Raw genomic sequence first — 14,408 nt, 5'->3', positions numbered from 1 at the left:
AATGATTACAGATGTGTGTTATAAGACATGATTAACTATATATCCCAAGCTGAAAAGAGAAGGCTTAGGAAATATAGAGGAAATAAACAAACTTGCATTTAAAAGAAAAATCAAACCAAGAAAACCCCAACAGAGTTGACTGCTCACAGAAGTGACTGGCAAGCATCAGGGATCAGGTAATAGCTCAGTTGTCTATGAAAGACAGAATAGAAATACTGAGATGCAGGAGACATTTCAGTCACAGTAACACTACACCAAACAAGGTAATAAAATGTCCAGCATGACAGATCAGTAACACAGGAATAAACCTGAGCTTGAGAAAAGGTCATGCAAGGGGAAACTCATCAAGAACAAAAAACAGAAGATAGAAACAATAGCAGGTGCAGCAATAGAAATGCTATACAAATTAAGAAATTCAGAAAGCATGAAGAAAGGGGGCTATGAAAACGAGAACATTTTAACATAAATATCTGAAAATAAAAAAAAACACCAGAGAAAATGCAGTCTGTCAACACAAAGGTTATGTACATTCTAGCATTGAAAACCTCCTGCAGAAATCATCTACACTCTCTCATGAGGAGGTAAAAGGACAGTCTTGTGGTTAGAAGCACTGCTTCAGTAGAATTTTCACTTTGTCTCCAGCTGTGAGCTCTAGTTTCTCTAAATGCACTCTACAGCAAAGTTTAAAGGATCTCAAAACTAATCTCTTGGATTTACATCTTTTTTCTTTACCTTTACCCTTTGGTGTCCTTACATAACCCCATACAGTAATTCCAGTTTTCTGCCATATCCCCTCATCCTCCCACTGTGTTTGCTTCACACACTAAAAATCATACACTTGGATTTCTCCTCTATAATTCCTGGTTGATTGACTTGTTGCACAGACCATGTCTGACTGAAATATGTAATATACTATCTGACCATTAAAGAAATCAAGAACTTTTGAGCTTACACAGAAGTCGTACCCACAATGAGACCATCAGTTTTAAAGAATCATTTTGGGACCCTAGTATCTTTGAGACTCCCATGACAGTTGGATGATCACACAAGTCTGGAATATTACAACAGTCCTTGCTTATTTTTAATATTCAAAATTAAGTTTACACACCATTTTTTTATCCTCAATGCCAACACTGGAACTCAACAACTGCATGTTAAAAAAAGCCAAGATACCAAGCAATTTAGGTTGCAGATAATCAGCCTGTGGAGAGGAAAAAAAAGTTAAAACCCCAAATAATCTTACAATTAACACATTCCAAAGCCTAAGAAATTAAAAAGCGGGTATGAAATGCTAATTCTGAAATACATATGAGAAGAATCCCAAATACATAACTACTTAAGAAATATCAGTGCTATTGACAGATATGCCTATTAGGGTGTGGGTCTTGCTGTTTTGTAGGATGTTAGGATTTACATGTGTGTTGTTAGTTTGTTTGGGCACTTTCTGTTTTGATTTGGTTTTATGCATACTTGGTATGGATCTCTCTGTTACAGAAACACTTAATAGGAAATGTCAGCCTTTCTTCCACTTTCTGCCTGAAATAAGCGATGCTGAGAATGGCAAATTGTCTTCACTCTCACAATGGCCAAAAAGAAATTATTGAAAAAACTGAGCATGAATATTTTGATGTCCTTACCATTTGTTCTGGTGAGGTTATTTCCCTGGGTCCCTGATAGGGATCATCCTGAGAGGCAAATGAAGCCAATATGGACAAACCATTGAAGACTTGCTGGTAGTGCTCCCCGAGCCGCAGCAGTAATTCGTTATGCAGGCCCTGGTAGTCCTGTCTCAGCAAGCTGCCCAGCTCTATCTCAGTCTCATTCTACAGTCAAACACAAAGCCTTCATTTAATCACAATGTAATTAGAGCACTGAGAGACAGGAGGCAATGGGCTCTGGTTGGTTTGTTATAGAAGCCAAAGTAAAAGCTTTCAAACAGCTCAATGTTAGACAAACCAAGCTTTTAGAATTTGCTACGTTCATAAAATATCTTAGAAACATTCCTCAGATCCAATGGAAATTATTATAAACAATAAGAACAAAATTTTTGCCTATGCAATTTCCTAACCTCTGCTTTGCAATACCTTAATTTAAATAAAGCAGAAAGCTCACTATGCATCAACTGCTGCTCCTAATGTACAGGTGAAACAGCAAATGCCAATTTACCTTGAGGTAATGCAGTGCCCGCTCCAGCTCATCCTTGGTGCAGGAACAGACCAAATGAGAGAAGATGTATTTGAAGTTATTGATTAAAATCTCTCTTCGGTTCACATTCAGTTGCTTTGCTATGGTTCTGATAAGTGTGGAGGCTGCAGGACTGGCCTTGGCTGCAAGGTCTGGAAGCAGAACTTGCAGGGTCCGCTGGTAAACAAAAAAATACAGTAAATGGAAAAAACAAACAAACAAACCCTCCAAAACCCCAGGGTTAGGCCAAGTTCCATTTCTGTCAGTACCACAACACATGTGTCTGGTCATAATGATGACCATAGATATGAACAGAGAAAAACTTTAATAAGACGAATATACCCAGTAAAAATGCACATAGAACTAATTACTTCAGGAGCTGTTTCATCTAATCCATACTAAGAAATACATAAACAAAAAGTGGGCTAGCATTTTTTGTGTCAACCCAGATTCTCCACAAAAGGAAATCTTAAAAAAAAACTCACAGAATCCAAAAAGCCAACATGCCCACACACAACACTCACCCAGCCTACGATTCAGCTAGAACACTGCTGACTTAACAGTTGGGCACTTCCCATCTACCAACAAGCAAAACACAAATATGATTCTGAAGCTACTTAGGATTCCAGTAAAACAGATATCTAACCAGATCAAAAAGATCTGCATCCACAGAATGGTAGCTTTCTTCTTTTGAAATAAGAAAGCTGACACCATGCAAAAATCACACCTTAAAAAGGATGCCTCCAAGTGCACTAAATCATCAATATAGATATACTTAATGACCATTCTAAACTTTAGCGCCTTATCCATCATACTTGAATTGGCACTGTAGCCATCCCTCTAACTCCTTGATAAAACTGTTCCTCTGCACTTGCGCTCTCACTTGCAGAATTCCCAAGAGAAAGTGTGGCCTAAAATTGAAATTCACAAGCACAAACACAAAATATCAAAAGGACTGACCAACTTACAGAGAGAAAACGATTTAGATCTGGAAAATCAAATACACTGGCAATCTCAGATAACATGTCCAGAGCCATTTCTCTCTGGTGAGCAACTGTTTCTTTCTGCAGCTCATTGCCCTGGCACGGAGCACTCAACACCACCATCTGGCTGGAGTGCAGGGATTCCACCAGAAACTAAGCATGAAGAAATAAGTAGTTAGTATCATTTTCCCCCTGTTCACTCCCTAAAACTAAACACAGAAGTTTCACTGGTCTTTCTATGCATCATTTTTCTCTCTCATTTATTGAACATAGATCTATGATTATTAATTTGCAACAGAACTGGATTATTATCCACTTAATAATTACATTCAACTTTGCAACCCTGGATTCAAATACTGCATTACTAAAAAAATATTCAAAATTACAAAGGTCTGCTTTTGACAATTTTCTTTTTAAACAGAACTTCTTGTCGTCACGTAATGGATATTATGAAAAACCTAAATCAATCATGGCAGAATTATGCCTGTGCAAGGCTGATTTCAATTCCGATTTTAAACCATAGTGTCTTGCAGCAACAGTACTACAGAATGCAAGAGCCTCTATTTCAGAATGAAGCATCTAGGGAATAAAACAGAGAAGCAACACTATTGAGGGAAGATCACAACAAAGTCAAAGATTTCCCATTCATTCCTGAATGTTTTAGGGTTTTTTTCCTTAAAATCATTTCTTTCTTGTCCTATGAGATTTCACCTCGAGCAATACTGCAATTTTGACCTTGAATTCCATTTTCAAAATATACACAAAGAACCCAAATATATGCACTTTCTAAACCACACACTCTTTTTACCTGACAGATTGGCTTCTTGTACTGACTGAAGAAAGCCTGCAGTTTTATGGCCTTGGCTGCTGCCAGGGCCCGGATTTCTGCGTACGCTGCTCCGGCCACCGAAGGTGACTTGGACAACAAACAGTGCAACAAATGCAAGAGGGCAAACGGTACCAATTCTCCTTTGGATGCCCTTACAAAGTAAGTAGAAGAAAAAGGATTAAAAAGTAAAACTGAATTGTTGCATTAATAAAATGACTTAAGAACATGTAATTGCCATCATGCAAAATGAGTCATGCTTGTATTTGTATGGCTTATTTGTATTTCCTATGACAGGGCAGAAGAGAATGAGTTATGTTCCACAGGAATCAACAGCTCTGTACAGTTGCAATGGACTCAGGGAAATGATGACTTCAAAATAAGAAATTTTTGAATTCAAAATAAGAAATCTTACACTTAAAGAAAAGGCACTTTGTATTGCAAACTGACACAACATAGCAATTTTTAAGATACTATCAAAAATACCTTCCAATATCTCCTGTTGTGAGAATCAAGGTATCTTTAAGCTCATTATTTCTTGACATTTTGGCATTTGTGTAGGCTTCTTTCATCCTTGAAACAAACAGCTGGTACACAGGAAAACAAAAACAAATGAACGTTAGCGTTTGACACTAATGCAACAAAAATCATAGTAAGTTAGGAACAAAACCCAAAAATAAACATGAATTCACCTCTTTTATGAATCCTTCTTCAGAGTCTAAGGATTCTAGTATGTTCTTTATGCAGTTACTGAAAGCCACTCTTACATCTTTGTCTGGATCTTCCATTAGATTTAATAAAGACCCAACAAGAGTCTTCACACTAGACTCATCAGTATTAAAATCCAGGTGTTTGCAAAGATGAGGTATATTTTCTATAAATGCTGGATGTCATGGTTGGAGGAGGAAAGGAAAACATACTTTTAGTACTTTTTGAAAATCGACTGAAGTGCACAAAAGAGTGAGGCAAACAAACCATAAAACACACTTTACTTTTTCAACCAAAAGAATAAATATTGTGAAATCAGAGAACACATTTAAAAATCAGATTTTATCAAGTATTACATTTTTAGATATAGCCATAGACCAAATTTAAGCCAAGGTAGTTTAAAAAGAACATCACTGACAACATTAAATATCAGCAGTGATACGAATTGAAATACAACACTTCGAACATAAATAGAACTATTAAAACCCAACACAGAATAAAAGGAATGGGGAAAGGTACAGCTAGTGACTTAGTATCTCAGATGGAACTGTAAAATGTTACTAAAAGTAAAGCCACATACCTAGCTTTACTGAACTGGGTGCTTTGCTCTCAAGTAGAATGAAAAAGGGCTTGAAAACACAGGCTTGCACAGAAGATGTTTTTCCATGAGCAGAAGTCACAGTAAGGCTGCTACACAAAATATCATGAGTAACATCCTTAATAGCAGAGTCTGCTAAGAAAGGTCGTACATGGAATGGACCAGAAAGACAACAAGATAACTTCCCAACTATAGCAGCACAAGCCTCCTTGACTAGCTCAGACTCATCTTTGATTTGATTTCTGAAATGGAAACAAAAATGAAATCATTTTAATAGATCATTTACCTAGAAATTTGTTTTTCTACATTGTCTAAGTTCTCTAACTACACTGACAGTACTATCAGGACAGATTAAGTATCTGTCTCACTAACTCGTCTTTGTCCTTTTCAGATCACCTTCATGTTCTGTTAAATGTTTGAAGCAGCATTGGGCATAGTGAGGCTGGCATGCTGTAAAGAAGAAACTGAAGACTAACATAAAAGGACAGAGGACAGCAAGACATATATGAGAAAGGCAGAGAAGCTGCAAAGATTTTAAGAGACATATGGACAAATACAAGATGGATTTCACTGACAAAGGTATCTCCCTTCCCTCCCTAATTTAAATTGAGGTCTTCAGCTAGCAAAGGAACTTGTATACTGACATGGTAAGTGAACAGTATTCTGTCACACAGACATCTTCATGGGCACCTATCCTGATTTCTGAAATTAAGATCTAGCAAATTTCCTATGAAATTAACATTTATTTTTGTGCTTATACTCCATTTTTTATTTGACCATTTTTCTTCTTGCACAAAGACAGAAAAGCTGCACTAATACATACAAAAGAGCTCTGGGAATCATGCTGCAGGACTGCACAGGATGAAGCAGGAGAGAGAATCCTTTAACACAAGTAGCCCGAATTGTTTCATGGTGACTTTGTAATGCCCAGTGATAAACTGATTTTCTCCAATCCAGATGAATGTTTCTTGGGAAGAGAGTTAGAAGGAACACACAGTGTGACTGAGTTTGGGGTGCTAAAGAGAAAAAAAAAAAAACCAAATAATTACTTGATTTAAACTTTTAATACCATCACTCATCATAAGAAGGCAAATAAAATAATTTTACTTTAGAACAATCATTCCAAAGTGGAACTAGGCTTTATATACTTTAACATACTTACAAAAACTCTGTGCAGTTTTTTGACTCAAAACTACAGGACCAAATCCCCAAATAGATGGCTTAAAAGAAGAATCATCAGGATGGCTGTAAATCCAGGGCAGAGATAGCAATCCACATAAGTCATCAAGAATCTGATCACTCAGTGGAATTTTCACTAGGTGGAAAAAAACAGCAAAACAACAACAAAAATATACTTTTTCAGCTCTATAGAGTTTATAAAACATTTTATGTTCTTAATTTACTACAAAATATTACTTTTTCTATCAACAAAGATTAGTATCATTATTCTCACTTGTTGATATCCTGCTTTTTAGGCATGTAATAACAAACGATATAGTGCTAAATCAGAATAACCTAAAAATCTCATTGAACAGATGACAGACTGTAACACATGAGTAGCAGAATGAAAATAACTTTGGTATCTCTGGATTTGTGCGAAGACTTTCAGCTGGACTTTTGGGTGTCCGGTAAGCTGAACTCATCATAACGTTTTAGACTTGGTAACTGAGTCTGTCCTCATCCTAGTAGTTATTTTAAAAAACATGGAAGTACTCAATATTTTTGGTATCACACATGCCATGTTTGCTGAAGCTGGTCACAAGCTTTGAAATCGCTGAGTGGAACAAAGACAGTAAATTATGCTGCCTCTGTGTGTCTTTAAAAGAAAACTGCGAAAGTTTTTTCATTTTTTACATATTTTCACTATCCCCATATATTCTCTTGATCAGATAAAAATCAACAGAAATACAGACAAAAACAAGTAAATGATGTTCATAAAGGAATGCAAATGAAGGTCTCTAAACAGAAAATAATGATTTTTTTTTTTTTACTTAACCTTTTTCGTAGAAGACTTGGAATATAGCACAAGATTCATAATTTCAGTACCTCTACCAAAACAGACTTAATGCAGTCAGATGAATTTCTAATTTACAATATACAAGACAATCTTAAAGGGTTTCTTACCTTGTGCATATAGCAAAGCATCAAAGATTTTTACCATTCTGTCAATCACTTTTTCTAGATTAACAATCTGGATAGCAGCCTCTAACAGGTTTCTGCAGACTCTCACTACTCTTGTGGTAAAATCAGAGGAAATCCACTTGAACTGTATATTCACCATTGAATCCAAGGAGCTTGGAGTATTCTTACACGAATCAGAGTTACATGGATGAGACACTCCATGTTCTTTACTGCTAAAATAGAAATCACATCAGTGTAACAAATGCAACAAACAACATTTAATATTAACTGTTTGTAAGCCAAGTCAGTATGAAAATGTACTTCTTCAAAATGTACAGGACCCATCCAATATTGATCCTGATACATAGACAAATGTTAAAGTAATTACACAAACTGTAACGAGAGTTACAAGAAACTCTTGGTCCCACAGTTTCCCCTTGGTACTTTTACCTGGTGGAATCTGTTGGGGGAGAACAATGAACTGTGCAAAGAGCAGCCAATCGCAGAATTACAGCAATCCCTTCCACAGTCTGAAGAACATCCCCTGGCAGAACTTCTTCCTCAAGAACAGATATTAAGGATGCAGCTTTCTTAGTGATGGCATTCCACAGAGCACTCTTCAGTTTCATGTTTACAGGGCTAAGTCTGCAATTTGACCATATTAATTATGTTCCAACATATACTTTATTTCAGAGAAGATAAATAATCATAGCAAAAGCAGAGCTAATCCATACTTGATATAGGATTAGGAAAATACCAAATGAAGCTTTAGCTTAAATGTGTTTTTTGGAAGGAAAAGATCCTAACTCTGATTTTTAGTATGACTCATATCAGACTTATCTGAAAGGCTACAAACGTATAACTCTATAGTCCTTGTAAGGTCTTGACAACTACAAAACAGCAAACGTTACACCCATCATTGAGAAAGGCAAAAAAAGAGAATCCAAGGAACTATAGGCCTGCCAGCCTAATCTCACTCCCTAGGAAGATTATGGAAAAAGTCTTCCTTGAACTCATTTCTACCTGCATGAGGGACAAGAAGGTGACTGGAAACAGCCAGCACGTAATTATGACAGGCAATTCATACACACGATTCCTTTCAAATGAGACAGGCAGCTCTGTGGAGAAAAGTGGGCTGCTTGTTCACAAGACTTCAACTGTCTACAAAATTAGGCTGACAAGATCTTCATGAAGGTCTGTATGACAAGTCTTGCAACTGGCAAAAAAAAAAAAAAACCCTGATACAATAGAACAGACTGAGAGCTGACTAATTAATGAGCAGCTTTGGAGAAAATGACCCAGCAGGCTCGTGGAAGAGTGGAATATTAGAGCAGTGTGACCTTGTTTCAAAGAAGGTGAACTACACCCTGGGCTGCACACAGAGTGAAGGCTGATGACAAGCCCACACCTGGAGTGCAGCATGCCCAAGCCAAGTGCCCAAAGACAAGAAAGAGATCAGCTGCTGGCACAAGCCCAAGATAATCAGGGAGCACAGCACAAGCAGAGGCTGAGAGAACTGGTTTTGTTCATCTGAGCACAACTTGACTTAACTAGACCAGCTTTAAGTACATCCAGTGCAAGAGCACAGCCACACACAATTCTGTCACACTATGGATGCTCTCAGCTTGTTTTCAGTGTGAAAAAATGAAAATAATTTTCATTGAACACATTCAAAACAGTCTCCTTAACAAAGATTGGATTAAAAATCACCAGTAGATTTTGATTCCTCAAAATAAAATTAAATTTTTTCCCCTGAAGCTCTTTTAATCTGTTAAGAAGAAACTGCCTCAAGAAGTTGTCATTTATTATTCAAATTACTATAAAAGTAGTTACTAAGTGTCATACATTAAAGGTGCAGGTGATTTCTTTCGATGTTTTGTGGGTAGGCTCAGTCGTCGTCTTTTCTCTGGAACTTCATCATTGCTGCTGCTCCACCCATCAGTATCTGAGCTCTCCAGCTGGTTCTGCTGAATCTCCTCAAAGATTTCTTCTGTTTGTGTTTTTAATGCTTTATAAAGTGGACTCACCAAATACTGGGTGGACAAACAACAAAGGTACCATGATGTATGCTCTGCCTTACTTAAAGATTTGGCATTATTGCTTCTGACTTAAAATACTAAATTGCAAAATATCGTGATAAAAAAGTTCATAAAAACCTTTCCATTCAAAAAACTTAATTACAAGGTGAAAGCTCTTATGAGCAATGAAGTTTCCTCTGCTGCTACCAGAGAGGATGCAGCTTGTTCAGCTCTTTTCCAGTTCCTGCTGTAATACCTTGCTACCAAAACCATCACAGAGAACACAAAGTTTAACAAACAGGTAGGATACACAGATGAATGTATGGAATAGAGGCACTCAGCATATCAACAACTCATTATCAACACCTTGTTATGCTTCTTAACTAAAACAGGGTTTATTTAGGTTGAGTATCAGGAAGAAATTTTTTATTAGGAGGCTGGTGACACACTGGCACATGTTGCCCAGAAGTGGTGGATGCCCCATCCCTGGAAACACTCAAGGTCAGGTTGGGTGGGGCTCTGAACCTTGATCTAGTTGAAGCTGTCCCTGCTTATTGCAGGGAGTTGGACTAGATGGCCTTTAAAGGTCCCTGCCAACATAAACCATTGACTCTATTTTAATTTAATCTTTTCTGTTTACCTGTCCCTAACAAACATAACTAAGAGCAAATGGTTGGAAAGTAAGAGCATCTCAAAACTACTGCACACTACTTGCAAAGCTGCCCTCATATGAGTGCACTCTGGGCCTTACTCTCATCTTGTATTATCATTATAGACAGACAGTTGTGCCTGCATAGCTTACAGACAGTTTAATACATCTAAAAAACAGGAGTCCAGCTACATCCAACAGATTTAAGAACCCCGACCTTTACAAACATGTGAAACAATTGAGAAAAAAGGAGTATCAACCTAAATATGCAACTAAAAATTACATTTCCTAGATTTTCTTCTTTGCATAGGTATAGGTTTTTGTATATGACCTATTCATACTATAAATTCAGTTTTTAAAATAAACCTACCTCTTGTTCTTCCTGAGTTCCAAGCACATTCACAAAAATTCTACATATGGTAGTGATATGGGCTTTTCTTATTTGTAGGGCAGATTCATAGCCAGTTGGAACAAACTCCAGAAAATACTGCAGTATATGGCAAAAAGCAGTTTTCAGCTTTTCAGACTGAAGGCACCTAAACACATCCCCTTCAAACCACAAGCAGAGCTTCTCTAGCAGCATATTCAAGTAGACAGGTTCAATATTTTTGTAAGAATCTGCTTCAAAAGGCAGCAATGTCCTCACCAACAGTAAGAGTGGTTCTCCAAAGAGTTCTGATTCCTCAGTATCCATTTCAAGTGCTGATTGTAGAATTTCAAAAAAGACTGTGAAGAAAATACTAGCCAGCTGTTCTGGAGGTCCTCCTAAATGAATTAACTTCACCACAAACTTCATTGCCAAAGTTTTAACTTTTGGACTGCCATACTCTAACAGGGAGCAGCCTATCCCCCAGAGAACAATATCTTGTCTTACAAAAAATATATCTGCAACAATATTTGTCAGAATAGACATCAATACAACTTCCAAATATTCTATATTTGGCATACTCATCAGCTGTAATGGTGCCAATCTTAAATATCCCACTTTGTCACATATATTGCTGGAAAATCTCTGTACAGTCACTGGCCAGACAAGTCCATCTCCCCAGAGATGCTTCCGTGCATCTCTTTCCTGCAAGATGATTAAGTCTTGAAAAAGCTGTAGCAAGTCTTTAGTTAGTGCTTCAAATATGGAGCCACTCTTCATTTTAAACAGAAAAAGTAAAGAGCAGATGACATCACAAATGTTCTTGTGCAACGTGTTGCAGTTTGGAGCTGCAGCAATACGAAGAAGCCTTGTTATGATCCAGTTACTAAATTCTAGGACAATAAAAGAGAATCTTTATTATTAAAATAAAATCTCCAATTGAGAACCTCCCTAAAAGCAGATTGCTTACCACTAAAACTAAACTCCCTGAGATAAATGCATGTAGGCTCAGTAAACAGAGTCTTCACTGGGATATTTATTCATCAGATCTCATTGAAAAAAGAGGAAACAAGGGGGCAGAATGTGGGGGTTGAAAATGGAAGATAGATATTTTACACTGGTATTTCTAGACATTTTCCTCTGTCCAAAAAACACCCTCAGGCAATGAGTACATGTACAGCATATCTCATCAATTCTATATAATAATATATCTATGCAATGATAATGGATGTCAAAATCAGTCCTGAGAAATTTCCATTATCACAAGTGTTAATCCATTCACAATATTCAAAGTCTATCATCATATTCACTTATAAATTTATAATGATCAACTTACATATCTGCCTTTTCCCCCTTTCTGTTGCAAATTTAAATCCTGAAAATACCAAACTTCAACATAAACATTTTCAACAAACTCACCAATGCAGCTGCATTCAGTTTCCTCATGATTTCCATCCACATTTACAAACATAAGTGGGGAAGATTTCATGATATGTTGAATAAAATCAAGCAACATCACAGAACTTGGCTGTGAATCTGATTTCTTAATCAGTTCCAAGGCAACTTAAAAAAAAAAAATTCAAATCAGCATGGCAATAAACCACTTCAAAATTTGTGTTCACAGCTTATGAGGAATTAAAAAAAATATATACTACTATGATATTATAAATATATATATATGATATATATATATATATAATACTATGGTATTGAACTTTTCAAAATATTTATTGTGAATATATTTTTAATCTCTGAAGATAATTGTATGCATATTGTAAACCCTCTATGTGACTCCAAAATGTATGAAGTATAAATTACTCATTAAATATTATTAACCCCAAGTGCATTAACATTCAGTTAAAATTCTATGTGTGTGTTGAGTGAAGAACAGCAAATACTTAACATTTCCCTAGGTTTACAGTCTTGCTAGAGAAACAATGCTGAAAATTGTTTCAAATGTCCAGAATATAAAAAGTTTTAAATGGTAAATTCAGCTTACTGAAGCAGAAAGTTTAACAAAACACTGAACATCTCTAATGCTGCTCCATTGAAACAGGTATCTGAATCATATCAGATTTATCCAGATCCCCCAGGGATCCTATCCAGTGTTAATTAGCACAAGAAGGAAACTATCTGAGATTCAGACAAGATTTCAGTTCTGAAAGACACATGTGAATATTAAGAATTGCAAGCTCTGTTATTCATGAACAGTGACATTACATGGCACTCCTGCTTTTCAAAGTTCTGAGCATTTGTATCCACACAACCCCACACTGCACTCACTCCTCCTTCCTTGGTGTGTGCATGGTTTATTTACAAGGGAACTTCACATCCCAGTTCAAAATACTTCAGCACTGACTTTGTTAAAAACTAAGTCATAAATGTATTAGTCATGTATTCAACTAAAATTTTCTTTAAAGTGTCCTAACTTTTATTTTTGGCAGGAATTACTTAAAAGTATAAAGCAGACAATTTTAGATTATAGGAATGTAATGCTTACCAACATCTACATCTGTAAGAATTCTGTCAATGAACTGGCAAAGTATTTGTCTTGGTTTCTGCACAACTGTGTTGTATTCTTCTGGACTAGCACTAAAATTAAAAGAATGATATTTTGATGTTACCAATTTTAAAGTACAAAGTAATAACTTGGAAGTCTATCTCAACAGTTTAATGTTAAACACTCATTTTCTTCTAGAAGTCTTCAAAAAAAAATATAAATTGACTTCTTGGTGGTGTGTAGAGGTTTGGAGGCAGGTGGTGGGGGAGGGTTATTTTTTTTTTTTTTTAAATTTTCTCGTTTTAGTGACTGGCCTGTGCCACAGCAGTCAGGGCTTGCAGGGTCACATCTTCGGTACACAACTGCGCCTCCATATCAGCTCGCTGCCTACTGCAAAACAAAGCTGCAGTGCCCGCGCTGCCATTAAAACTCCAGAGCCCGGCATGTTCCAGCTCGTGTGGCTCCCAGTGAGCGCTCACAGCACGCACAGCCTCACACCGGTGCTCTGAGGCCACCAGGCCGCTCACGGCAGGATCTGCCAGCGCCACCCGGGAGGGAGCGAGGGACAGAGCCCGGCAGGTGGCGGGAGAAGGGACCAGCTCAGGTGAAGGCGCGGGCCCGGCCGCAGGACACCTCGCACGCCTCCTTCTCCCCTTCCCCGCCACACGTGCCGGGCGCGCCTCCCCAGCGCAGCACAGCCCCCGCACACACACGCCCCGCACGGCGGCCGCCGGGCCCGTCCTACCCGGCGAGCTCCCGCAGCGCGGGGATCATGGAGGCCATGCCCAGGCCCTGCTCCGCCATGGCGCCGCTTTGAATCGGGCGGCGCGGCGCGGGGCGGGCACGGCGGGACGGCGGCCGGCAGGGCCCAAACTTCCTCCCCCGGCGCTGCTCGGCTTTAACCGCTTCGTCCCTGTACACGGAGCGGCCGCGGCGGCTCCGGGTCGGTCCCTGATGGCTCCCCCGCCGCCCCAGCGGGGCTCTGCTGCGCGGAGCGCTGCACGGACAGGTAACACCCAGCGGTAACACCCAGCGGGGGCCGAGCGCACCCCGCCGAGCCTCGGCTGTTCGGCAGCAGCCCTGAGGGACCACCCGGTCCCGGCGGGCGCCTGGCGGAGTACGGGCGGGGGCTCCAGGGGATGGGCGAAAGGAAGCGCCACAGTGCTGAAAGTGGCTTAAGTGAGGAGGGGAGCGCCCGCGCTGTGAGGGGCGGGAAGGAGGAAACTTCGCTGCCAAGGGAGCGCTCGGTGCAGCTCCCTCTCCGCCCGCCGCCTTCCCGCGCCGGCGGGACGCACCTGGGCGTCAGGTGTGGGACAGCCCTGCCGGCCGCCGAGACCGGCCCCGAGCGCCCCCGGCCCGCCCCCGCCATCGCCCCGCCCGCCCGGGCCGGCCCGCGGCTGCAGGTGGCGGCGGGAGCCGGCGGGGCGCTGGCGCTGCGGGACGCGGCCGCGGGG

General features: G+C 39.4%; 1 protein-coding gene across 3 annotated transcripts in view; it reads right to left on the bottom strand.

Moving 5' to 3' along the window:
* The window catches only part of ATR (ATR serine/threonine kinase), a 39,260-nt gene extending 25,502 nt beyond the window's left edge, over positions 1–13,758 (bottom strand). Inside the window, exons 1-17 of one of the 3 annotated variants that reach the window (XM_053952038.1) lie at positions 13,700–13,758; positions 12,955–13,046; positions 11,874–12,017; positions 10,458–11,347; positions 9,266–9,453; positions 7,871–8,065; positions 7,424–7,653; positions 6,462–6,614; positions 6,123–6,315; positions 5,282–5,541; positions 4,686–4,876; positions 4,480–4,580; positions 3,976–4,147; positions 3,153–3,320; positions 2,167–2,361; positions 1,638–1,823; positions 1,109–1,201 (exon numbers count right to left, since the gene is read on the bottom strand). In XM_053952038.1, the coding sequence (XP_053808013.1) occupies positions 1,109–1,201; positions 1,638–1,823; positions 2,167–2,361; positions 3,153–3,320; positions 3,976–4,147; positions 4,480–4,580; positions 4,686–4,876; positions 5,282–5,541; positions 6,123–6,315; positions 6,462–6,614; positions 7,424–7,653; positions 7,871–8,065; positions 9,266–9,453; positions 10,458–11,347; positions 11,874–12,017; positions 12,955–13,046; positions 13,700–13,758 (3,510 nt within the window). The remainder of the gene's footprint in view (positions 1–1,108; positions 1,202–1,637; positions 1,824–2,166; positions 2,362–3,152; positions 3,321–3,975; positions 4,148–4,479; positions 4,581–4,685; positions 4,877–5,281; positions 5,542–6,122; positions 6,316–6,461; positions 6,615–7,423; positions 7,654–7,870; positions 8,066–9,265; positions 9,454–10,457; positions 11,348–11,873; positions 12,018–12,954; positions 13,047–13,699) is intronic. The other 2 variants (XM_053952039.1, XM_053952040.1) reach the window with 2 other exon arrangements.
* Between the last annotated feature and the right edge of the window lie 650 nt (positions 13,759–14,408).

The sequence above is a fragment of the Vidua chalybeata genome, chromosome 10 (genome assembly GCF_026979565.1).
Source record: "Vidua chalybeata isolate OUT-0048 chromosome 10, bVidCha1 merged haplotype, whole genome shotgun sequence".
Lineage (NCBI taxonomy): Eukaryota > Metazoa > Chordata > Aves > Passeriformes > Viduidae > Vidua > Vidua chalybeata.
The sequence above is the reverse complement of the archived record's forward strand: the minus strand, read 5'-3'. Positions and strand labels throughout refer to the sequence as shown.